Source organism: Camellia sinensis, chromosome 11 (genome assembly GCF_055761805.1).
Source record: "Camellia sinensis isolate YWXY chromosome 11, ASM5576180v1, whole genome shotgun sequence".
In the NCBI taxonomy this organism is placed as follows: Eukaryota; Viridiplantae; Streptophyta; class Magnoliopsida; order Ericales; family Theaceae; genus Camellia; species Camellia sinensis.
In genome coordinates, this window is record NC_138971.1 from 157,156,927 (window position 1) to 157,184,619 (window position 27,693).

The following is a 27,693-nucleotide window of genomic DNA, read 5'->3' on the forward strand; positions in this document are numbered from 1 at the left end:
AGTATGAGCCAGATCCATCACATGTGTTGGATTGGACTGATTTAGAGGTAGATGAGGATGCCTCGTATGAGGAGAGACCGGTACGGGTCTTGGATAGGCGGGATCAGATCCTGCGTGGCAAGACCATTCCTTTGGTAAAAGTCTTGTGGAAACATCACGGAGTGGAGGAAGCCACTTGGGAACGTGAGTTGGGAGTCCGTGAGAAATATCCGGACTTGTTTGTTGATATGTAATCTTGTATTTAAATTTTACATTTTGTTGAGCTTAAGAGCTTTTATATATGTCTTAAGTTGTGAAACATTGAAAATGTTTTGATTATTGAAAGTATGGTTGGAACTTGCCTCATATGGAAGTTGAATGTGACACTATATGTGTTGAATATATTGTTGAAATTGGAAAGATAGTGCATAATGTTGATGCATATTGAAAATACATATGTTGTTTACATATTGTGATATGTCTCTTGTTAAAGGGATGGGATGACCGGTAATGGGTCGAATTGTTGAATGTTAAATTGTAACATTGTCTAAAATGAAGGAAAACTTGTTTTGAAAACGTGTGCTTAATTTCGGGGGCGAAATTCTTTAAGGGGGGGAGGTTATAGCGATCCCGGGTTTACCCTTGTTATACCGTGATCCGGACATGTGTCCGTGGATGTTGGTAGTTGTTTATTATTTTGTTTACATTCTTTTACTTCGTATTTGAGTTATAGGATGTATTGGGCGGTTTTGTTTCAGGTTGGTTGAGTTTAGAAACCAAAACTAGTTGCCCAGGTTTTGGCCTGTACGCTCGAGCGGGGGTGTTGGCGCTCGAGCGGAGATTACACCCTTTCAGTATTTTCCTGTGCAGCGTTGTACGCTCGAGCGTGCTATTGGCCGCTCGAGCGGGGTTGTCTGAGTGTCGCTCGAGCGTAGAGTTGGAAGCTCGAGCGGAGGCCTGGTTCTGCAAAAGTGCTGGGCGAGTGCATTCTGCGCTTGAGCGGGCGGTTGGCCGCTCGAGCGGAAGTCTGTGAGTGGCCGCTCGAGCTGGGTGTTTTACGCTCGAGCGGAGACCTGGGTTAAAGTCCCGAATTTGTGACTCTTCAAATCACTTTTTACTTTCTCTTCTCTCTCTTACTTTTCCAAAATCACCATTGTTGAGCCTCTCACTCTAGACTCTACCTTCTCTCTAGGTTTTGATCTAGTATGAGTGATTTACTCTCCTTTGGCCTTTACAAAAAAGTTATTGATCGTCGAGGGCTTCATTTTAATCTGAAAATCTCGGGTTTTGGAGCACGTTGGGTTTTGTCGTCTTCTCCTTTGGGACTCCGAATTTGAGGTAGGGATATCCTACTCCTCTCTATGGGTTTTGTCTTTAAATATTGGTATTTGAGATGTTGGGCTTGGTTTGGTAATTTTGTGAAAGTTTGGGACTTTTGTGTAATTTTACAAAAGTTGGGGTTTTATTCATAATAAACCTAGATGCATGTTTGGCATGAAAAAAATGGAATGATTGTTGAATCATTGATGAAAATGGGACCTAAGGGTTGAAATGTTAATTATGGGAATTGACCTAATTACATTGTTTAATTAATTGGGATAATTAATTGAGAAGAATGAAGAAATGAAATGTTGATTGAATATCCATTGTGCATTTATTTTCTGTTTAGAAATAACTGCTTTGGGCTATCGGTGGAGGATAGTCGTGATTGTTGTAGACAATGCATGATGATTAGGTAAACTGAAACTAATCAATGAAATGTGTCATGGAACTTGACGGTTGATAGAATACATTAATTGTATGTATTGGATGATTGTATATAGAACCAATGTGTTTATATACGTTATGTGTAGAGGAGGAGATAGGGGATGTACTCCGCGGTTTAGGGGAAGATAGGGGATGTACCTCTAAACCGGATAAGTATTGGGAGGAGATAGGGGATGAACTCCGTAGACACAGCTCATATGCTTGTCTAGAGAAGTGAAGATAGAGCTCATATGCTTATCTTTGTGAAGTGTGGATACAGTTTATATACTTATCTGTGAATGTGGGATATTGTTGTTATACATATCTGTTGAGAATGTGGATATAGTTTTTATGCTTATCTGAATGTGAGATATAGTTTTTATACATATCTGTGGAAATGATGATAGAGCTAGCATGCTTATCTGTTGAAAAAGGGAAAATGAAAGGTAACTTAGACTCATAAGTTGTAAGACATAAATATGTGATTTATGTGATTGTATCAGTGTTGACCATCTATCAATTGCTAATATTTTAGTCATTGTCCATGGTTGGTTTAGTGTATTTCTACTGGGCTGTGGCTCACCCTATATGGGAATATCATTTTCAGGTACAGGAAGCATGCCACCTCCAAGGACATAGCTGGGAGGCTAGTGGCGGACATACTTTTGTCGCTTAACTTTTGATGTATTACATGTAACTTCAAGCCTAGGGCTTAATGTGTAAACGAGTTAGTACTCTTTTGTTGTAACCAAGTGTTAACTTGGAAAGCTGTAAGCCCGTAGGGCATTTTGTTTTTGATAGTAACATGTAATACTTATGTAATGAAACTCTAATGAATAAAAGAGTGTGGTTAGTTTATATGTAAATGCATGTCTTATCTGATGGGTTTATTGTTGTTATTTTGAGGGCGTTACAATTTATAATACAGATTAAAGTAGTGTTTACCTCTATCAAGAAATTTGCAAAATTAACATTTTCATGGCCTTCATGATTCAAGCGCATATTCAAATCCAAAGTAAAGATATATATATATATATATATATGCTTCCATAGAACAGAGTGTCTTAATGATGCATTCACAATTTGCTCACGAACTCCTTTGGGTATAACTGGTAAAATTTGTCGAAAGTCTCCTCCAAGAACAACAGTAATACCCCCAAATGGCTTTTCACTATCACAAATATCCCTCAATGTACGATCAACCGCCTCAACACAATGTCTATGTTGCACAGGAACTTTATCCCAAATTATGAGTTTTGTTTCTCTAAATAACTCAGCTTGTAATGATTGTTTGCTAAACCCACAAAGTGAATTTTTCAATACATCTAACGGAATGGAAAATGTTAAATGTATAGTGCGACTTCCTACCAGTAACAGTGATGCAATTCCAGACAAAGCCACAGTAACAACGATATGCCCAATGCTACGACATTTTAATGTAATCGTATTGTATATAAATGTTTTCCTTGTTCCTGCACCCCCATTCAGAAAGAAAATAGTTCCTTTATTTTGGAAAACTGAAGAAGTGATTGTATTATAAGCATTCCGCTGTCTATTATTGAGACAATCAATAGTAATTTGTGGATCTGCATGTTGTGCCTCACTCTGCAGTTGTTGATGTTCAACTATCAATCGATTACCAACTACGCACTCCAATTTGCAGTAGGTTGTGGCATGGGTGGGAAGTCAATTAAACTTTTTCCTGATTCATGAAGCATTTGATTCAAAAGATGGAGATCATAATCTTCAATTTGAGCCTCAGTTGGTTTAAAAATGACAAACAATGTACAAATCTTATGTGCAAGATCATCACATATATGCGTTGAAAATTGATTCCATAATGCATATGGATTTAGTGGAGAGCACTGTGTGAGAATAATACTAAACAATCTCCTCAATTGATATCCAGTTTTTATGACTGTAGCCTCTTTCAAGCATTGTATCAATTCTTCATCATCTTCTAAAAGCCCCCTTGCAACACATGCTAATTTAAATGTATCATGCACAACATTATCGACCATGCGTAAAGACTGAAACGACTTTGGTCCTTTGACAACGGTTAGTAACAAACGTAGATAAAATCTTTTACCACAATTAGGGCTAGCAAAGTATATTCTACTAATTGCATATCCCCTTTCTCTTGATTTCCATCTCTTTTCTGACTTGAGCCAAACAAAATGTTGTGGAAATTCTTGATGAGTGAATGGACATTCATCTTCACTGGCAGCACAATATGCAAAGAAGCCAGTAAGAGTTGACATTTGCTGATCAGCTCTAGATTGAATCGTTTGTAATGACTCTTCTGGGTTAAAAACAACACGATGCATTCCAGGTAAATGAAGTGTCAATTGTACAACTGTTGGCATCTCTGCATGCAAAGGATGACCAAATATTCGCCAAGAAGCTTCTAGAGGTCCAATATACCTTGCATCGAGATATTGTTGAATCTCATTTATCATTCCTAACACTATCGTTGTACGATCATAACCCTTATAAATGTACTTATGTATATACTTGACACATCTCATTCCGGCACAAACTTCCACATTTATGTGACAGTTGAAAAGTTTTGAAAGATATGCATTGTATGGTACGACATCCCTGTTATCAACTTCTTGCCCTCTCACAGTATGTACTTGACCATTATTGCGACGACGGTAGATAGGGTATCCATCTTGATCCATAGTTGTTGTTTCTGTGAAAGTTCGAGGGTATCTCTTAGTGCATCTACCATTTTCCATACATGGTGCTTGTGGATTTCGAGCACCACATGGTCCATGTACCATACAACATTTGATAGTTTCAAAAAGCATAGGATCATCTTTTGGGTTTGGAAATTCTGCACAGACCAATTTGTCTACTTGAGCACATGTCCGAATTTTGTCTGGACCCTTGAGAAATAAAAGTGCATGCATATGAGGGAGGCCTTGTTTTTGAAATTCAATTGTAAAAAAATGTGAAACTTTATTTCCAAACACTTTATTTGTTTCTATCTCCTTCATCAAACATTTTCTTTTCAACTCAAAAACACGGGCAATTAAATTAGGACAATCAATAGGTTTTTGATATGGTAATAATGCTGAAGTAATTTATGGCCAATTGGGATTTGCAGTCATGGTAAGAAAAATATCTGAGTGTTGGTTGTATCGTGTGATAGCCATTGAATCTTGAAAGATTTCAAACATATGTCTAGGACTACCAGTAAATGAAGATGGCAAAACAAACCTTTGACCAATTTGTCCAGGTCGCACATAATCTGGATCCATATCTGACAACTCTTGGTAAAGCTCAGCCTGAAGTTTCCCTTGATTAAGCTTGTAGTATGTCAATTGATTTTGCTCAGTTGCAGCCCAACCATCTACCAAAAACTCTTGAAATAGTTTCCCACCTCTCAAAATTGTTGAATACTCTGTGGGTCGTTCAAACAAACGATAACTATAAAAATTCATTTGAGTAAGTCGATCAGTTGAAGGTCGATCATACTGAACATTCCACAATTTCAACTCAGATTCCCATCCAAGCTCACCATATGGAAATAATAGAACATAATGTAATGGCAAGTATGCTGGGTGACATTCATTAATTTGCATCAACTCATTATTTCCCCGGAAATGTAAAATAATATCTCTCATTCCATTTACCTCTGTTCCATCACCTGGTATTACAATTGCAATCTCATTTGTAGTTGGTAGGTTATATCGACGTCGATCAGTTGTTGAACTGTAATGAAGATGAGCAAGTAGATTATGTCCTGCCGAGTCTAATTTATGTAAAATGGCACGAGCCTGGCGATATTTATCTATAAATGCATTGACTTGCAACAAACTATCCTGAATAGTTTTGAGAACATCCTTTCTCAAGTTAGGATTTCTACAATTACGAATTTCTAAAGCTGAATAAGGGTCATAGATATACAGCTGAGCATAACTCGCATCCTGCCCTGGTTGTGGTTGTAGTGATCCTGTTCGATGTCGCAATTCCCCATGAATTGTGAATGATGTAGGGCCCCTTCCACTGAGTACTCTAGGATCCAATGTAGCACCAAGACTCGTAAAAGCATTGGCTGCATTGTACACTCGAGTATAACTTCGAAAGGATTTTGATTGATCATTATTCCCATCATACAATGCCTGAAGTGGTGGAGGGGGTGTAATAAGTAAAGGTAGCCTAATCTTCCCTTCCAAACATCAAGTTCCGAATAAGGGACGCTTTATAGATGATTTTGTCAATTTTTCATCCATCCAATGTGTAACAACCCTCACCTTACTCTTGCCATACTTGCATACATTCTTGCATGGTCTTGCTTGTTATGTTAATTTGAAGGTCTTATCTTGCCTTGATTCGCTTAAGTTGCTTACATAATTTTGTTCCTTGCTTTGTGTATGTGTGTGCGTAGCCGAGATCACCTTGAGCATAGTCCGCCCTTGAACCTTTGTACTTAGACTTGTTTTGAGATCTTGTTCAACCCCATCTTCACCTCGGGCATTCTTTGCCGAGGTGTTTTACACTTGAACCTTGTCCGCAGGCAGGAATGGCCTAGGCCGAGATGTGGCACACCCCGACCAAGGTGTGGCACAGCTTAGTCAAGTGTCGTCCTCCCTAGCCGATGTTTTGCTATCCTGTCGCCGGATTCTTGATTTGAGCCGATGTCATCTTGTTTTGCCGATGTTTCGATACTTGAATGATGAATACGGTTCATCCCTTGCTTCGCCGATGTTTCGATACTTGAATGATGAATACGGTTCATCCCTTGTTTCGCCGATGTTATGATATTTGAATGATGAATACGGTTCATCCCTTGCTTCGCCGATGTTTCGATACTTGAATGATGAATACGGTTCATCCCTTGCTTCGCCGATGTTTCGATACTTGAATGATGAATACGGTTCATCCCTTGCTTCGCCGATGTTTCGATACTTGAATGATGAATACGGTTCATCCCTTGCTTCGCCGATGTTATGATATTTGAATGATGAATACGGTTCATCCCTTGTTTCCCCGATGTTTCGATACTTGAATGATGAATACGGTTTATCCCTTGTTTCGCCGATGTTATGATATTTGAATGATGAATATGGTTCATCCCTTGTTTCGCCGATGTTATGATACTTGAATGATGAATATGGTTCATCCCTTGTTTCGCCGATGTTATGATATTTGAATGATGAATATGGTTTATCCCTTGTTTCGCCGATGTTATGATACTTGAATGATGAATACGGTTCATCCCTTGTTTTGCCTATGTCAGTAAACATCTCTGGATACTTGTAATAATTGATTGATGAATACGGTTCATCCTTTGTCTTGTTAAAGTTCTGATGTGTTTCGTTTTGAAGGACCTCGGCTTTATTCATGCAAAACCTTTATTTTTAGTACCATTCACTGAGTTTTGTACTCACCCCTCTATATATATGTAGGTGATGAGCAGGACGGCGGCGACGCCTAGTTCGTTTTGGATGCTTGTTTTGGATTCGTGTATATGTCGGCCTTACTTTTGTATTTACGTCGGCAGTGCCCTGTTTTACATGTCGGCAAATCTTGAAAATCATGCTTCTTGACTTGTATTCGTTGTATCTTTTGTATATATCGGCTCGAGAAGCCTTTTGATCAAGATGTAACATGTATTTTATCTTGTTGTATTCAAGTTGTAAGTTAATTGGAAATGTTTGGCATTGCTTTTGATCTACGCACAGCTCTTATGGACCATTTGCAACTGATTTATTGCTTCCGCATTTGTGAGCCCCCTATATTCATACTCTGATTGTGTTAAGTTTTGAAAAGTTGGCCTTCGGTAATTACGGATTACTGGCCATCACGGCACCAAACTACTAGGGGCGGTTTGGGGTCGTGACAGAGTGGTATCAGAGCACAAGTTCCTCGGTATACGTTATTCACACACTTTGGGTCCTAAAGAGCATAGGATTTCCCTTAGAAAGATGTTAGGATTGCATCATGGTAATTGTTATTTGAACGAGATGTGCATTGTCTTGATATGCTTAATTGTTGCTTGCCTACGGGGTTATTTGTTTATTTGTTTTAAAGTCATACTTTGCACGCCCATAGCATCATGAGGAGAGGTAGACCACCGCTTGGCCGAGATCAGCCCGAAGACAGAATGGACAGATTGGAGAGATTAGTTGAAGGTTTGGCCCGCGAGTTGAGGCAAACCAGGCAGCAGTTCGCGAGTGCTACGTCGACTCAGGCCGAACGGACCAACGGCCGAAATGTAGTTCCACCTCCTCCAGTGCCGCAGATTCCCCCGCAACCAGCCTTGTATGGGGATGGAACGATAGCCTTGATCAGGGAGTTCAAGAAGATGAGACCACCGAGGTTCTCTGGGGGTATAGAGCCGATGAAGGCTGAGGCATGGGTTTTGGAAATGGAGAAGTTATTCGAGATTTTTCCTAGCACCGACGCTCAGAAAGTGACGTTGGCAGCATTCACATTAGATGATGACGCCCGCAGGTGGTGGATGATGGTTAGAGGGAGCAATCCAGATTTGACCTGGACCCGATTCTTAGAGTTGTTCTACAAGAAACATTTTCCCCTAAGTGTTCGAAACCGTAAAGCTACCGAATTTCATACTCTGACGCAAGGTAACAAGACAGTGGCGGAATATGACCGCGCTTTCACTGAATTGGTAAGGTTTGTACCTCACATGACCAACGATGAATATATGAAGGCCAGGAAGTTCGAGTGTGGACTTCGTGGACCGATTCAAGACCGGGTCAACTTGCTTGATATGCCGACCTATGCCGAAGTATTTGACAAAGCCATCCAGGCCGAAGCTAATCTGAACCGATACCAGAGCTCGGGAGAAAACTAGCGAAAAAGGCAGAACTATGACAATCGCCGAGGACAACTGAGCACCAAGAAGAGAACGAACATGGGCAGTACTAGTAACGTAAGGCAAGAAGGGAGTGCTAAACCGATGTGTTCGGATTGTGGGAAACAACATTTCGGGATCTGTCGACGAACGTCTGGAGCCTGTTATGAATGTGGCGAGATGGGCCATTATGTGAGAGATTGCCCCAAGACAAAGGCTGATGACAACAAGAAATGAGAGAATACCTCGGGTTCCATTCAGAAAGGAAATGCTGGGAAAGGACAGATGAGACAGGGCAGAGTGTTTGCATTAGTACCAGGAGACACCCAGAGTGCTGAGGCAGTAGTGTCAGGTATACTTCTAATTTGCTCCCAAGATGCTTATGTGTTGATTGATTCGGGTTCTACTCATTCGTTTATATCTACTAAGTTTGCCGAGAAAATTAATAGAGAACTAGAGCCCCTTGGTTATGTGTTGTCTGTATCTACTCCATCTGGGAGATCTATGTTTGTTACATCCATTTACAGAGCATGTGTTGTTGTGATTAAGAATGTTGAATTGCTAGTAGATCTAATGCCTCTAGACCTAGCTCATTTTGATATCATACTGGGAATGGACTGGTTAGTTGCAAACGATGCATCTATTAATTGTGTTTCGAAAAGTGTCACACTGAGACCCCCAAACCTAGCCGAGATTATTTTCCAAGGTAAAGGGATAGTGCCCCCACCATACTTGATTTCATCCATTAAGGCCTGTAAGTTAATTCAGAAGGGGTGCCGAGGTTACTTGTGTAGTATACTGGGTGACCAGAATGGAAATGTTAACTTAGCCGACATCCCGATTGTTAAGGATTTTCCCGACGCCTTTCCATACGAATTGCCTGGCCACTTGACCGATAGAGAAATAGAGTTTACTGTTGACATCATATCGGGAACGCAGCCGATCTCCAAAACACCTTATAGGATGGCCCCCGCTGAACTTAGAGAATTGAAACTGCAATTGCAAGAGTTGTTAGATAAGGGATTTATTAGGCCGAGCACTTCACCATGGGGAGCACCTGTTTTATTTGTTAAGAAGAAGGATGGCACACTCCGTCTTTGCATTGACTATAGAGAACTTAACAAGGTCACCATTAAGAACAAGTACCCGCTACCTAGGATTGATGATTTGCTTGATCAGTTACAAGGAGCGCGAGTCTTTTCTAAGATCGACCTTCGGTCTGGTTACCATCAGCTCAAGGTTAAAGCCGAAGATGTTGAGAAGACTGCTTTTCGAACAAGATATGGCCACTACGAGTTTTTAGTAATGCCTTTTGGAGTGACTAATGCCCCTGCTGCATTTATGGATTTAATGAACAGAATCTTCAAACAGTATTTAGACGAATTTGTAGTTGTTTTCATTGATGATATATTGATCTATTCCAAGAGTGATGTTGAACATGAAAACCATTTGAGACTTGCCTTACAGATTTTGAGAGAACGGAAATTGTATGCGAAGTTTAACAAGTGTGAGTTTTGGCTTTCTACCATCTCATTTCTGGGTCATGTAATTAATGAAGAGGGTATTTCAGTAGATCCGAGCAAAGTTGAAGCCGTAGTAAATTGGCCGAGGCCGACTAATGTGTCCGAGATTCGTAGTTTTCTGGGTTTGGTAGGTTATTACAGAAATTTTGTGAAAGATTTCTCAAGGATTGCAATTCCGTTAACGCAACTGACTAAGAAGGGAACAGTATACGAATGGACTAAAGATCGGGAGTCAGCCTTCCAGGAACTGAAGACGAGGTTAATTACAGCACCAGTACTTGTACTACCATCAGGTAATGAAGAGTTTCATATCTATAGTGATGCATCGCATAAGGGTTTGGGTTGTGTATTAATGCAAAAGGGTAAGGTTATAGCATATGCATCTCGTTAGTTGAAACCTCATGAGAAAAACTACCCTACCCATGACTTAGAATTGGCGGCCGTGGTATTTGCTTTAAAGATTTGGCGTCACTACTTGTATGGAGCTACTTGTCAGGTTTTTACAGATCATAAGAGCTTAAAGTACCTATTCACTCAGAAGGAATTAAATTTGAGACAGAGACGGTGGCTTGAGTTGTTGAAGGACTATGATATGCAAATTCAATATCACCCCGGGAAAGCTAACAGTGTAGCCGACGCTTTGAGCAGGAAGTCAGAAGGAAATTTGGCGTGTTTAACCGTGATGTCAGTGGGGCCGACTATCGTGGATGAGGTTAAGACAAGACAGATGGAGGATAACTTCCTCAAGAAAATAGCCGAGGAGATTGACACAAGGCCGAGGCCAGGATACACCATCGAGAACCAAGTGCTCAGGTTTGAAGGAAGGTTATGCGTGGCCGACATTCCAGAGCTGAAGAAAAAGATTTTGCAAGAAGCTCATGGTTCTAAGTTTGCTGTCCATCCAGGGAACACCAAGATGTATCAAGATGTGAAACAGACCTTCTGGTGGCCAAATATGAAGAGAGAAATAGCCGAATTCGTGTCCTAGTGTTTACATTGTCAGCAAGTGAAAGCAGAACATCAAAGACCAGCAGGACTTCTTCAACCTTTGCCGATTCCTGAGTGGAAATGGGAACACATCTCCATGGATTTCGTGATTGGTTTGCCGAAAACACCAAAGAGTATGGATTCAATTTGGGTTGTTGTCGATAGGTTAACTAAGTCAGCACACTTTCTACCCGTTAAGACTACCTTCAACGCCAATCAACTTGCCTTGCTATATGTGAACGAGATTGTCAGACTTCATGGAGTGCCGATGTCAATTGTTTCAGACCGAGATCCCAAATTTATTTCTAGATTTTGGCAGAGTCTACAGAGGGCTTTTGGAGCCGAGCTGAGATTTAGTACAGCCTTTCATCCCCAGACAGATGGGCAAACTGAGAGAACAATTCAGACGCTTGAAGATATGCTTAGACTTTGTGTGTTGGACTTCCAAGGAAGTTGGGAAACACATTTGCCCTTAGTGGAGTTCGCTTACAATAACAGTTATCAAGCTAGCATTAGCATGGCGCCGTATGAAGCCTTGTATGGAAGAAAATGTAGGTCGCCGATATGTTGGACCGAAGTCGGAGACAGAGCTCTGCTTGGTCCCGAACTGATTCAAGTGACAACAGAGAAGATTAAACTTATCCAACAGAGGATTAGGGCTGCCCAAAGCCGACAAAAGAGCTACGCCGACCAGATAAGGAATGAGTTAGAGTTCGAAGTTGGGAATCACGTATTCCTGAAAATCTCACCGATGAAAGGAGTTTCCAGATTTGGAAGGAAAGGTAAGTTAGCACCTCGCTATATTGGGCCATTTGAAATTCTTGAGAGGATTAACCCCGTTGCCTACAGACTTGCTTTGCCGCCAGATTTGAGCCAAGTCCACAACGTGTTTCATGTTTCGATGTTGAGGAAGTACATCCGAGATCCACTGCATGTAATTGATCATTCAAAAATCACAATTAATGAAGATTTGGGCTACGAGGAGAAGCCAATGAGGATGGTTGACCGACAAGTGAGGCAATTGAGGAACAGATCGATACCGATGGTAAAGGTCGAATGGAAGGAGCATTATGGCACAGAAGCCACGTGGGAAAAGGAAGAGGATATGAGAGTCCGTTATCCGGAGTTGTTCTGGGAACAAGGTAATTCAAGTTTGGGGACCAAACTTCTTTAAGGGGGGTAGGATGTAACAACCCTCACCTTACTCTTGCCATACTTGCATACATTCTTGCATGGTCTTGCTTGTTATGTTAATTTGAAGGTCTTATCTTGCCTTGATTCGCTTAAGTTGCTTACATAATTTTGTTCCTTGCTTTGTGTATGTGTGTGCGTAGCCGAGATCACCTTGAGCATAGTCCGCCCTTGAACCTTTGTACTTAGACTTGTTTTGAGATCTTGTTCAACCCCATCTTCACCTCGGGCATTCTTTGCCGAGGTGTTTTACACTTGAACCTTGTCCGCAGGCAGGAATGGCCTAGGCCGAGATGTGGCACACCCCGGCCAAGGTGTGGCACAGCTTAGTCAAGTGTCGTCCTCCCTAGCCGATGTTTTGCTATCCTGTCGCCGGATTCTTGATTTGAGCCGATGTCATCTTGTTTCGCCGATGTTTCGATACTTGAATGATGAATACGGTTCATCCCTTGCTTCGCCGATGTTTCGATACTTGAATGATGAATACGGTTCATCCCTTGTTTCGCCGATGTTATGATATTTGAATGATGAATACGGTTCATCCCTTGCTTCGCCGATGTTTCGATACTTGAATGATGAATATGGTTCATCCCTTGCTTCGCCGATGTTTCGATACTTGAATGATGAATACGGTTCATCCCTTGCTTCGCCGATGTTTCGATACTTGAATGATGAATACGGTTCATCCCTTGCTTCGCCGATGTTATGATATTTGAATGATGAATACGGTTCATCCCTTGTTTCCCCGATGTTTCGATACTTGAATGATGAATACGGTTCATCCTTTGTTTCGCCGATGTTATGATATTTGAATGATGAATACGGTTCATCCCTTGTTTCGCCGATGTTATGATACTTGAATGATGAATACGGTTCATCCCTTGTTTCGCCGATGTTATGATATTTGAATGATGAATACGGTTCATCCCTTGTTTCGCCGATGTTATGATACTTGAATGATGAATACGGTTCATCCCTTGTTTTGCCTATGTCAGTAAACATCTCTGGATACTTGTAATAATTGATTGATGAATACGGTTCATCCTTTGTCTTGTTAAAGTTCTGATGTGTTTCGTTTTGAAGGACCTCGGCTTTATTCATGCAAAACCTTTATTTTTAGTACCATTCACTGAGTTTTGTACTCACCCCTCTATATATATGTAGGTGATGAGCAGGACGGCGGCGACGCCTAGTTCGTTTTGGATGCTTGTTTTGGATTCGTGTATATGTCGGCCTTACTTTTGTATTTACGTCGGCAGTGCCCTGTTTTACATGTCGGCAAATCTTGAAAATCATGCTTCTTGACTTGTATTCGTTGTATCTTTTGTATATATCGGCTCGAGAAGCCTTTTGATCAAGATGTAACATGTATTTTATCTTGTTGTATTCAAGTTGTAAGTTAATTGGAAATGTTTGGCATTGCTTTTGATCTACGCACAGCTCTTATGGACCATTTGCAACTGATTTATTGCTTCCGCATTTGTGAGCCCCCTATATTCATACTCTGATTGTGTTAAGTTTTGAAAAGTTGGCCTTCGGTAATTACGGATTACTGGCCATCACGGCACCAAACTACTAGGGGCGGTTTGGGGTCGTGACACAATGTAAGGCTGAACAATAAGGACATAATACATCCATCTTGCCAAGATAATGGCGGCAAGAATCTTTGTGTGCCCAGGCGTCAATTGATATACTCGTAGGCAAATCTTCTAATTCATCATCAGTACATAGATCTTGTTGAAGAAATCGATTTATAGGAGTAGACCTACGAATATTTGTGTATAAATAAAATTTTGTAAAACAAAACGGTATGAGTAAAAGTATGTATTTCAAGATTAGACACAGTAGTTTACCGATTCCTTTCTAAATTTGAAGATGTGCTTGGCATAGAAAACGAACATGTAGAATGATGGGTAACCATTGTTCATTTTTGTGCCGACTAAGAATCTTCAGTTATTGTTTCCCACTCCAAGTGAGTGCGATCGCGACGAATTAGTGTTGAAGAACGTTGTCTTAGTTGAACACATTCTTCTAATCCCTCTTGCTCTCGTTGCAAGTATTGAATTTCAATTTTTTCACGCTCTCGCCGTGCCCGTTGGGCCAATGCAACTTTTGATATTACAGTATCATTTTGTGTCTAAAAAGAAAATATTTTATCATTGAAACAAAATATGTGAACATTTTGTGCTTAAAATGAAACTATCTTCTTATTTCTTCCATTTCTCTTAATTTTGTTTTCTATTTTATTTGTTTTATACCTTTAATAGTGTTATCTTTATTTATTTTTTTCTTATTTCTTCCCTTTCTATCTTCTTATTTCTTCCCCTTTTCCTTTCCTTTTCTTTGTTTTCTATTTTAGATATTAAATAAGAATTAAAAACCTATCTTATTTAGTTTCTCCTTTCTTTATATATTTTTTCTTTATTTCTTCGTTTCTTTTTTTCTATTCTCTTTATATAAGTAGCAACTTATGGATGGTACATTATAAATGCACATGTATCCATGCAAAATAAGAATAAATAAATTTGAAAAACACATACAAATAATAGCAAGTTACAGGAAAACATATTACAATCATTCTACAAAAACAACATAAAATAATAAATTCATTTTATACACTCATATATTTTAACTATTCAAAATTTTGATTAGTTTTGCATCATATTTTTAAAAAAGAATATATACCACTTGACATGCATTTGTCATTCTCTTGCCGGAAGGAGCCATCTTTTCTTTTCCTTTAGACATTGGGTTGACCTTTTCTTTATCTTTTGCCTAACAAATATAAATAAAACATTGAAAAGATTAAAAAAATCTTATATAAATAAAATACATATAATGTTTGACTTGATTTTGTACTTACCGCACGAACACGGATAACATTAAGGTCGTACTCATCATGGATGACCACACCAACATTTCTACATGGAGTTGTAGGAGGAGGCCTATAGAAATAGATTGTGAACAAATTAAAATCTATATAATAAAGTGGTAATAGTAAGAGTAAAAAATTCAAGATTGTCTTGGGTAAAAAATTTTTTTTCTTTTTACCAATTTGGTGTTAAAGAAGGTTGTCTTGGGTTAATACATTCCTTCGATCTTTCTCTTTCTCGTTCTCGTCTCAGGCGTTGTCCCAATTGGTATGCAGAACATGGCTTTTGATTTTTTTCACGTTCTCGCCGTGCACATTGGGCCAATGCAGCTTTTGATAACACATTATCATTGTGTGCCTAAAATGAGAATATCATATAAGAAGGTGCATAAAATGTGAAGATTAACTAACTTGCTTCCCTTTCATCATGTATTTTTTCTTCCTTTAACTTTTCCTCTTCACTCGGTTAAGTTATTAGTCATATACGAACCAATGCATGTATTTATGAAATTTAAAAAGGAAGGAAAAAATAATTTGAAAACACATTAAGCACCAAAACTGCAAACTCACTATGCATGCACTTATTGGTTTTAAGACACTACCCATCTCTTTATAAAATGTACGTTGAAAAGGTAAATATTAGATAATTGGGTACGTAAAATGTGAATATTAGCGTGTAATGTCTTGTACTTTCCTTTTCTCTTTTCTTCTTGTTTCTGTTATATTAAAATGCATTTTTGTCTTTTTCTTCTTTCCTTAAGAACTTCTTATAAGAAAAATAAAAATTAAAAAAAATTATATTATGTAGTTTCCTTTTCATCACATATTTGTTCTTTCTTCTTATTTTCCTTTTTCATTTTCTTCTATTATATTTTTATTATGCTATGTTGTAGATGCAACATATTGTACAAATGCAACATATTTTTATCATACAAATAGACAAACATATTAAAAATTCAAATTAATGTTCATACAAATGCATTAGCATATTGTACAGATGCTTACTTTAACATGCTTCAGAAAAACATTTCACATTCAATAAAAAGAATTGAATAAATTTTTGAAGAAGAAACTTTTGAAAGATGTACATAAAAAATAGTATATGACACTATACAATTCCTAAAAAAATCTATATAATATTCGAAAAAGAAACTTTTAAAAATTATTGAGAAACCATACTATGGGATGTGCATTTTCCTTTCCTTTGCCATAAGGAATAGCTTTTTTTGTTTCCTTTGACATTGCTTTGTCTTTTTCCTTTGCCTTTGCCTATAAAAAATAAGTAGAATATATTTATAAATTATTTTTAAAATGATAAGAAAATACATGTCCAATGTTCAAGTGACTTTTAGGCTTACCTCATGAATGCGAATAGTATTAAGGTCACGCTCATTGCGAATAACAACATTAACATTTCTTTCTTGAAGAAATCTAACCTATACATACAAAAACTTTAGAGTGATAAATAAAACTTTATACACATAAATAAGAAAATTAGTAAAGGGAGGTGACATCACGGTTCGGTGTAAGTCCCCATCCACCTATATAGTATGAGGAAAAAAAATAATTAGAATAGTGATATTATCCATAACTGTTGTACTTAAATTTATAAGAGATGTACTTAAATTTATATGAAGAGAAAAAAGAAGAAAAAAAACTTACTTGACCAAAAATAGTGATATTGTTCATAACTGTTGTACTTCAACCTAAAAATGATTGGTTATATAATTTTAGACACAAAGAAACAAAACATTAGTAATAATAAAAGTTAACATGGATTTCATTGGCAATGAAATGTTATTTCCAAATATGTTGCTATCAAATCGAATAATAAAATTCAAAATTTTATTTAAATAAATAACTACCATGAATAGAAAATACTTAACGGGTTACAATCAAGAGGAAAAGAAATAATTAAAAATATAAACTTCTACGAAAAAGAAAAAGGTCAACAGATACCAGAGGCACGTGCCTTCTCTGTTTAGAATGGTACAATTTTTTTTAAAAAATTCTTTATAACAAAATGTTAAATACATTTTTTTGGGTTAAGTTAAATACTTGGTGAATTTGATTCAAAACAAAACAGATTATGTTAAATATTTGCGTTAAGTTTAATACATTTTTTTTTTCATGAAGACAACTAAAGTAATACGCACAGACATAAGGATTGACCAGAATTTTTGAAATACAACATAGAATATTATATTCCCTTAAAAGGTGAAAAAAAAAAAACTCTCTTGCCATATTACACATAAATGTTAAAATGCCAAGTCTTTCAAATTTTTCTTTTAATTAGGAACTCTAGATATTCACAAAAAAATTAAATGAAGAATATTTATCATCTGTACATTAGAATCACATAGCAAATAAATATTACATTTGAATGGTACAACTAAATAAATATATTACACAACAAATAAAATGTTAAATAAATTTTTCTGAGTGTCAATTTAATTTTTTTGTTGCAGGAAGATCAACTAAATAAATCACCCTCGCTTTCTTTTTAAATAGCTCCAAACAAACAGTCCCTTCCCCTTCCCCCCCCCCTCTCTCTCTCTCTACATTCTTTGCGAAACCCATAATCAAACTCACATTTTCTGAGTCAAACCAGCATTTAGAATAGATGTTTTTTAACAGTCACATTAAAATGATAAATTAAAACTGGAGCACAATAAAATAGTCTAAATTTGAACTTTTCTCTTTGTTAACTGACTTCAATTTTATAAAGATGAAATTAAAACCAGGATCACACAATAAATATATTACATTTGAATGGTACAACTAAATAAATATATTACACAGCAAATAAAATGTTAAATAATTCTTTTTGAGTGTGAGTTTAATTTTTTTATTGCAGGAAGATCAACTAAATAAATCACCCTTAATTTCTTTTTAAATAACTCGAAACAAACAGTTCCTTCCCTATCAGACTAATTTGTACAATACAAAGCACTAATCACAAACCAAGTCCCAAATAACCTATCTCTATACATTGACCAGAATTTTTTGAAATACAACATAGAATACGATACTCCCTTAAAAACGTGCAAAAAAAAAAAAAAAAAAAAATCATAAACTCTCTTGCCATATTACATATAAATGTTAAAATGCCAAGTCTTTCAAAATTTTCTTTTAATTAGGAACTCTAGATATTCAAAAAAATATATATATATATATATGAAAAAAACAGTCCCTTTCTTTTTTGAATCACACAACAAATATACTACATTTGAATGATACAATTTTTTGTTTTAATTTTTTATAACAAAATGTTAAATACATTGTTGTGGGTTAAGTTAAATACTTGGTGAATTTGATTCAAAGTAAAATGGATTATGTTAAATACTTGCGTTAAGTTAAATACTTGTAAGTTTAATACATTTTTTTTTCATGAAGACAGCTAAAGTAATACACACATATATACATTGACCAGAATTTTTTGAAATACAACATAGAGTACTATACTCCCTTAAAAAGGTGCCAAAAAAAGAAAAAAGAAAACATAAACTCTCTTGCCATATTACACATAAATGTTAAAATGCCAAGTCTCTGAAATTTTTCTTTTAATTAGGAACTCTAGATATTAAAAAAAAAATTAAATGAAAAAAACCAGTCCCTTTCTTTTTAGAATCACACAACAAATATACTACGTTTGAATGGTACAATTTTTGTGTAAAGGTATATCGTAGTGATGTCTCTCTCTATATCTTGCATACATGTGTGACCTACTAAATGAAATGTTCTTTCATTAAAAGGGTGACTAAATCATGGTTGATTGCATCTATTTTTGAAAAACAAAATTGAGCGTGTAGAGTTCTTCAACTGAGCATTCCAGTGATTAGTGATGCGCTTGATGGTTTCGTAAGTTGAATAGAAATGAATAATGCCTAGGTTTTTATTTTGGAAAGAATAAATAAATAAAAGGGAGAATAGAAGCCCATATTACATCAAAAGATATCATCACATAACTACGATGAAGCAACCCGACTATGCCTCACTAAGGGCACAATGCAAGTAGCAGTGCACACATGATTTTCAATATCAAGTTAATCTACAAAACTACCAACTACTACTATATCTAGCACTCAAGCCTCCAAGAAGAACCAAAAAATAAATAATTGTGAAGGTCCTTGGGTTAGGGTATGAGAGAGAGTACTTGACTTCTTTCTAATAATGCAGCAAAATTGATCAAATTTAAACAAATCTTGACCAAATTTTAAAAACTTAAGACAGACCAATTTTATGAATAGCGACATAATCAGCTAAATGTTTTACACTTCAATTTACCCACCGGAGTCAAGACAACCAACCCTAATCCAAGCTTTAAGTTCTAACAACAACAATAAGGAGTCAGGACAACCAAACTATGATGGTTATGATTAGTAAATTACTTAACTTACTCTCTCTCTCTCTCTCTCTCTCTCTCTCTCTCTCTCTGTTCATCAAATTTGAGTGAAAATTTGATTAAAAGCTTGATCTGATATGAATACTCCAATCCTTACTCTCTTCGCATCTTCAAATCTTTTTAAAAAAATTGCAAACTTATCCTAAAAACCATCTCCTATCCATACCATTTTTTATGAAAGAAAACCATCTCCTATCCATACTCTATTTTAAAATTTTATCAAAAAAGATTTAAAAGTATTATTATTGGAGATTTGGTGAAATTTTTTGTTCATCCTTGATTTAGTGAAAATTTTGGATCTATTACGTTTTTCCTGTGTATAATAGCCAAATAATTTTGAGACCAACCTTATGTGTAAGGACCAAATTTGTGCTTAATAGGTCAAATAATTGACAGTAATTATTTGATGAAAAAATAATTTATGCTTAATGTTTTTTTTATTAAAAAAATTGGCAATAATTCTGATTAAAAATTGACAGAAATTTGGTGATGAGAGACATTTCCTCAATGCTTAATAGTTCTGAGAGAAATTTGGTTCACAATAATTCTGGTTATAGCGATCCCGGTATTCCCTGTTGTTATTGAACTGTAATCCGGACTTGGTTCCGTAGATTCGTTGTTGTCTTATCCTCATTTCTATCCCTTACTCTTTGTGTTAGAGTTTTGGGTTGTGTTGGGCAAGTTGGGAATAAGTTGGCCATGTTTTAAAACTTAGAATTTTTGCCCAGGTTTTGGTCTCTCCGCTCGAGCGGCGGTTTGACGCTCGAGCGGGCTTTTGTTGTTGTCTCTCCGCTCGAGCGGTAGTTTGGACGCTCGAGCGTGAATTTCCTTCTCTCAGCATTTTGGACGTCTGCAGAAAATTCTGGGAGAGTGCATCCGGTGCTTGAGCGGATCTTTAGACGCTCGAGCGTGAACCTGTGTCTGATGCTCGAGCGGGGTGTTGTACGCTCGAGCGGACCTGTTTTTATATCAGTCCGTGAAATCACTTTTTTATTCACTTTTTGATTTCCTTTCTCTCTCTTACTTTTTCAAAACCTCCATTGGAGAGCACCTCACTCTAAAACCTAACTTCTCTCTTAGGATTGATCTAGCTAGAGTGTTTTCCTCACCTTGGGCCTTTGTAAAAGTTGTGTTGATCGTCGAGGGCATCGTTTTGATCCGAGAAATTTGGGGTTTGGAGCACTTCCGAATTTTGCTCTTCTTCTCCTTGAGTTCTACATTTGAGATAGGGATTCTCCTTGTTTTTTTTCAATACTTCCTCTATAGATAGACATGTGGTAATTTTTGTATTGCATGAAAATTGTATCATGTTGGACTTGTTTGAAAATCATGAAATAAACCTAGGGTTGGTTGTGTGGAGAATGGTTTTGGCTTCATTGATTGTTGTCTTGGCTAATCAAAATATAAATTAGCATGTTATAGTTGAAAGAAGAAAAAAACCCTAAAGTATATTTTGATTGGTAAATTAAAATGTATGGTAGTTAACCTATGTTGGAAATCTCAATTATTATTGTGAGTTGGGTGAAGGTGTTAATGCGTAAGGAATTAACCATGGTTATGGAATGGGTTTGGAATGAAGATAATGGACTAATGTGAGTTATGACTTTATTATCTATGAAAGTGTTTTTGTAAAACAAAAGGAATGAATTTGGTTTTGTGACAACAAAAGGGACGGGGTTGGTTTTGTGAAAACAAAAGGGAAATGGAACTCGTTTTGTGAAATGGGAAAAGTATTTTGAAATATGTTTGAAAATTGATTGTTGTTTCTTGAGTGTTGAACACACACATGTGTGGGATTGTATCTTTAACTACCATGTTAATGTTGTTGTTGGGTTTGTAGTCTCATAGTAATTGAGTTTTTAATAGATGTACTAAATATTTGCATCTAGAGGTTTTATCCTTGGTCATCGGTGGAGGATGACATGGTTGCGTTGAATTGTCGTGTATACATTACACCATTGTTGATTGAACATCTTATGTGATGAAATGTTGAGATGCATTACATATGTATACTTGTTAGGGAGGAGAGAGGGGTTGTACTCCAGTGTGTGTGAGAAGATAGGGGATGGATTCCACACACCTATGTGTTCATATACCTTAACACATTGTTGGTATCTTGATAGTTTATGTGTATGTTCTACACATGTTGGTTATGCCTTGTCGTATTGTGATTGTTGGTGTTATACCCTGCGCTGATAATCAGAGGTACCGTTACTTTCCAGCTAGCGCCTGGAGAACTGAATGCGCTGAGAATCTAAGGTACCACACCCTTCCAGCTAGCGCCTGGTAAATTGGTATGTTGTTGTGAGAGGTGTATCTTTGGCTTACTACGCATGTAGCTAGTAGAGCAAAGCTTTGTTGTTGATATTTTAGTGTTTTGGGAAATATCATGGATTGTGTTGATTATGATTTTGGAGGGCCGAGTTGCCTCATTGGTTTATCTTATACATGTCGGTGAGTTGTTATTTCTTTTTATAACAGTGCATGTATAGATTTGATTGTATCGGGAAGAAGCCAAAATGTCATCTTTGTCTTTTGGAAAGTGTGAAGGAAAACAGATTTTCTTTAAGGAAATTATAAATTTTGAGAAGGGTTATCTGTGTATGTTTGGAGAACGGAAGAGAGTAGTGGGCTTAGTGAATTTATTTCCTAAGGTATTGTTAATGTTATGAAAGATTGGGAACGGGGATTAATGAAAAGGAAAAGAAAATTGAATCACCTGTAGCGTTAAATGAAATGGCTGTTTTCGAGAAAAGTTCATATATATATTTTGTATAAACTGTCACATTACTATTCTAGTATGAGAATGAGTGTTCATGATCATAGTTATCTGTAAGTTGTTATTGTTGAGGATCATGCTGAGATCCCTACTGGACTATATGTTCATCCCACGTTGTTGAATCTTTTTCAGGTATTAAGCAGGTTGAGCTGCAAGATTTGGATCTACTTATTTACTGGCCACGGGGCCTCAATTATGTTGGCGGAATGCCATTGTTGTGAAAGGGTTGCACCCTTCTTCTTATACCTTAAGTGATGTAAGCCCAAGGGTAATTTATTAAGTATGTTCATATAATATTTACTTTGTATACGAATGAGAGTATTGTTAATCACTTCTACGAATTGAATGTATGAGTTTATTTCCGCATGTTATCCTTGAAATTGAATTAAGTTAATGAATTTGGTAATGACTTCGAGTAATAAAAAGTGGGGCGTGACACTGGTTAATGTTTAATCAAAATTGACAGAAATTTGGTTCACATAATGTTTTTTTAAATTCTTTGATGAAATTTAATTCAAATAATTTCTGCGTCATAGTTCAAATAATTGGCAATAATTGACAGACCAACTATTATACACAGTTGATAGTAAACACAATGTGTATAACCTTTTTTTTTTTTTTGAACAGCAAACCAATTTCTGCTTAATGTTTTTTTTGATTAAAAAAAATTGACAATAATTCTAATTAAAAATTGACAAAAATTTGGTGATGAGAGACACATTTCCTCAATGTTTAATAGTTCTGAGAGAAATTTGGTTCACAATAATTATGCTCAATGTTTAATCAAAATTGACAGAAGGCACGATGTAAATAATTTTAAGATTAAAATGCAGTTATAAAAATATATTTAGTTTTTTTTTTCTTAAAGAACTTGTAACATTTTTGCTTGTATTATATGCTCTACAAAACTAAAATAAATAACAACTCTCCCTAATGTTAATGCAAATTAAGAAATAAACATATAAGATTTTTAATGTTCACCAATACTGCAAATCAAAATATAAGAGCAACTAAAAAAAAAAAAATTGTAAACACTGACAGAAACTAAAGTTATTGTATACTAAATCTATAATAAAAAGAAAAAAATACACCTAATATTTTCTTAGTTGATGATTACGTAAACAAACAAACCAAATTTTTTAAAATTGAATTTATGCACAATTTGTATATACAGAATCTTTTTATATAATGCACCTAATATTAAAAAATCCAAGGCACTCATGTGAATCAAAATTTGGAAACACACAGATTCACATGATTTGTCAAGATCATCTATTTTTTTAAGAGCACTGAATTTCATTTTAAATAACAAACATAGAAAAATCAAAGCACATCTGTAAAAACCTTTTTTGAAACCAATTTTCTAGTGTATAACACCAAACTAATTTAAAAAATCCATTGAGCAGAATTTTTGGCTTCACCAAAATTTATAAACAGTTGACAGTAAACATATTGAGCAGAATTTGGTGATTTTGGTGATAAAAAACATAGCCTTTGCAACTACTCTTTGGTGATAAGAAATTCTGCTTTGAAAACACATTGAGCAGAATTCTTCTGATTAAACTATCAAAGTAAAGCAATAACAGAAGCTGCGGCCAAACGTTACCAAAGCAATAAACTAACCGAGCAGCCGAGCTTTTTATTTTTTATGGCTCCAAGTTCCTGATTAACCAGCCGAGCAGCCGAACAAAGTTCCCTTTTTCAAGTTCAAGTTCCTGATTTCAATTAAAAAATAAGGATATATCAAAATCAAAACCGAAATCAAAACCGAAATCATTCAAACCCATTTCAAAATCAAAATTAAAACTGAACCAACTAAGAATTTAATATGTTTATACCACGAATATATTTTACTGACGATATATGAAAACTAATGTTATATAAAAATTTCATCAAAGAATTTCATCCATTATTGAACTAAATTTGAACTAAAATATACTGAGTATGTGGTTCATATAAATATCAGTTATTGGTTCATGTGGGTTAAGTTAAATTTATGTGATATATCAGTTATTGGTTCATGTATATTGGTTCATGTATATCAGTTATTGGGTTAAGTTAAATTTGAAATATCAGTTATTGGTTCATGTATATTTTAGTGTGAGCTAAATTATATGAACCAAATATCAGTTTGAACTAAATTTGAAATATCAGTTTGAACTAAATTATATGAACCAAATTATAATTTGAAAAAATATATTTGAACTAAATATGTGGTTCATATAATAAGGGAAGAAATATCTATATAATCTATATAATAAGGGAAGAAACTAAGTGCAAGGGGATATATGAAAACTAAGTGTATGTTATAGAAAAATTTGGAATAGTCATTTTGTTTCACATTACCGAGCAAAGTTCCTGTTTCACGTTACTGAGCAGCCGATTTAATCATTTCCACCTCTGTTTCAAGTTCCTGTTTCACATGGAGCCAGAGTGAACAACGGTGAGAGTGGTCAGAGTGATCCACAGAAGCTCTGATGAAAGCAAAAGCTGAGAGAGGAAGAACAAAAATGAGAGAATAAAAATGAGAGAATACTAAATAATAAATAATAAGAATATATGAATTCAATAACTTTTGAATTTGAATTCAATAACTGTGCAGAATTTGAATTCAACCCAGCATATGTTCAAACTGATATTTGGTTCATTTAGCAAAACTGTGTCCTCACTTGGTCTTCAACCTAAATATTAAAGGGTTCAATTTATTTTATTGCCAAAAACAAAATTAGCTTTTCAGAAAAAAGAGAGAGAAAAATATTAGTGAACATAACAAATCAAGACCATTCAGATTGTCTTATAAAAAAAATAAATTGAAAACTGAAATTTTAGTCAGTTAAATGATCAGCTCCGATCCATTGATTTTTCTTAGATCATTGTAACCATATGGGTATCCTGCAACCATGGGGGTGTGTGAACACTTTTCTTTTCTATTTTTTGAAAAAAAAAAATAATTTAACAAACTTGTTAATATGTTATCATAACATTATTTTATAACATCGGCATATATAGCAATAAAAAAATGTGATTGCCATGTTGCCTGTTACCTGTTACCTCTTATCTGTTATTTATTATCTGTTGTCACTTCCCTTTCATGTAAAATAACAATAATAATAATAAGAAAAATGATGCAGGCAACTAATTATATGAACCAAATATCAGTTTGAACTAAATTTGAAATATCAGTTTGAACTAAATTATATGAACCAAATTATAATTTGAAATATGTGGTTCATATAATAAGGGAAAAAATATCTATATAATAAGGGAAGAATTTGAATTCAACAACTTTTTACTGTGCAGAATTAAGTGTATGTTATATAAAAATTTGACTGTGCAGAATTTGAATTCAACCCAGCAGTTAAGAGTGCAGAATTTGAATTCAATAACTTTTGAACCCAGCAGTTAAGAACCCAGCAGATCATACAACATATATCATACTTAAATTTAGAGAGGTACAGCATATATCATATATCATATATCATACAGAGGTTCATGTAATACCACTCGATATTGCTGGGTTCAATATCATGTTTTAAAATTATCTTACAGTTATGTTTTCAACTCTATTAAAGTCATGTTTTCAAATATCATGTTTTCAAAACTATAGTTAAGAACCCAGCAGAATTTCTTTTGAACCCATAGTTTCTTTTCCATACAACTATAGTTATCATTCAAATCAGCACACAGAATTTCTTTTCCATAATATAGTTATAATATTTTAACTATAGTTATCATCCACAAATCTGCACAAATCTGCAAATCTGCACAAACTATATTTTAACTATAATTTCCATAATATCATCTACAAATCTGCACAACTATAGTTATAATATCATCCAGAATTTCTTTTGAACCCAGAATTTCTTTTGAACCTAATATATATATCATTCAAATAACTCAAAATCCAAACCCAAAAACAGAAAAACATAAAAACAGAGCAAGGAAATGGAACCACTTAAAAAAACAAATGCAATTAAAAGAACATTTTAGCTCACAGACTGGGTTGTCAAAACTTCTATTATTTTCATTTTTTTTCCCCCGAAGGCAAATGAAATCAAATTATGAATCGAATATATGACATCAACATCGACATATCATATGAATCGGATATATGACATCGACATATAATCCAAGTAGCAACAAGAAGTTGCATATTCTTTTCCAACCTTCTCAAATCAATTTCGCATGTTATCATCAAATGCTATAACAATATATACAATACACACCTCACTATTTGCTTCTCTCAACTCTGTAGCAGTATATTTTCACAAAGGGAATGGGAAGCTTATTTGCAGCAGCAGTATTTGCCAAGCTTACTCTGCACCAGTATTTGCCAAGCTCTTTTCTAAATGGGAAGGTTTTTGAATGGGAATGCGGAGCTCTTTTCTAAACCATTACTCTACAGCAGTATTTGCCAAGCTTCACATCTCATCAGAGAGTAGGAATGGGAAGGTAGATAGAGTGTATGAGAAGACAGATGGTAGACAGAGGGTATGAGGGAGACAGGGGGTATGGGGGAAGACACAGAAATGTGTTGGGCGGGAACTGTGAGCCATTGATATAAACTTGGGAGCAAATCTCAGCCATTGGATCAAAATGTATCTCACATACATTTTTGACATAAATTCAAAAACCTTTGTGACTTATTATATAGATGTATAGATGGGAAAGTCTTTAGTAGATTTTGTTTAAAAAATGTATGGTACATAGAAAATCAATGGTTCAGATTGAGCCACATCATTAAAAGTGACCTGGTAAGCAGGTCACTTTTTATAGTTATGAGCCAAAATCATATTTGTTCATAACTAGAATCAAATTAATCATAACTTCGTTATAAGCTCTTATCACATATCTCATAACCACATCTCATAACCAGCACCATTTTATTGATAACCAATATCATATATTTCATAACTACAATCACATATCTCATAACTACATCTCATAACCAATATCCTTTAGCTCATAATCACACCACTTTGATCATAACCAATATCACATTTCTCATAACATTAATAACATATCTCATAACTACTACCCATATAACTCATAACCACATCTTATAACCAATCCCCCTTTGACTCATAACCAACATTACATATCTCATAATCAACACCCTTTTGCTCATAACCACATCACTTTGATCATAACCAATATCACATATCTTATAACTAATAATCACATATCTCATAACCAAACACTCTTTTGACTCATAACTACACCACTTTGCTCATAACCAAAATCACATATCTCATAAATAACAATCATATATCTCATAACCATTACCCACATATCTCATAACCAACACTTTTTGGCTCATAACTAACATCACATATATCATAACCACTAATCACATATCTCATAACACCCTTGGGCTCATAGTCA

General features: G+C 35.6%; 1 protein-coding gene and 1 long non-coding RNA gene across 2 annotated transcripts; both read right to left on the reverse strand.

The window, feature by feature from the left end:
- Positions 1-3,368: 3,368 nt before the first annotated feature.
- On the reverse strand, positions 3,369-6,140 carry LOC145802800 (uncharacterized). The gene is made up of 5 exons (XM_082895593.1): positions 6,132-6,140; positions 5,252-5,855; positions 4,951-5,134; positions 3,815-4,452; positions 3,369-3,427 (listed from the first exon to the last, which is right to left on the reverse strand). Exons 1-5 carry the CDS (start codon positions 6,138-6,140, stop codon positions 3,369-3,371), a joined length of 1,494 nt encoding a protein of 497 aa, XP_082751719.1.
- An 8,317-nt stretch (positions 6,141-14,457) lies between these two features.
- Positions 14,458-15,371, reverse strand: LOC145803316 (uncharacterized). Its single transcript, XR_014345417.1, has 3 exons — positions 15,304-15,371; positions 15,116-15,197; positions 14,458-15,027 (listed from the first exon to the last, which is right to left on the reverse strand). It is a non-coding gene; the product is annotated as an uncharacterized LOC145803316 (long non-coding RNA).
- Positions 15,372-27,693: the final 12,322 nt, after the last annotated feature.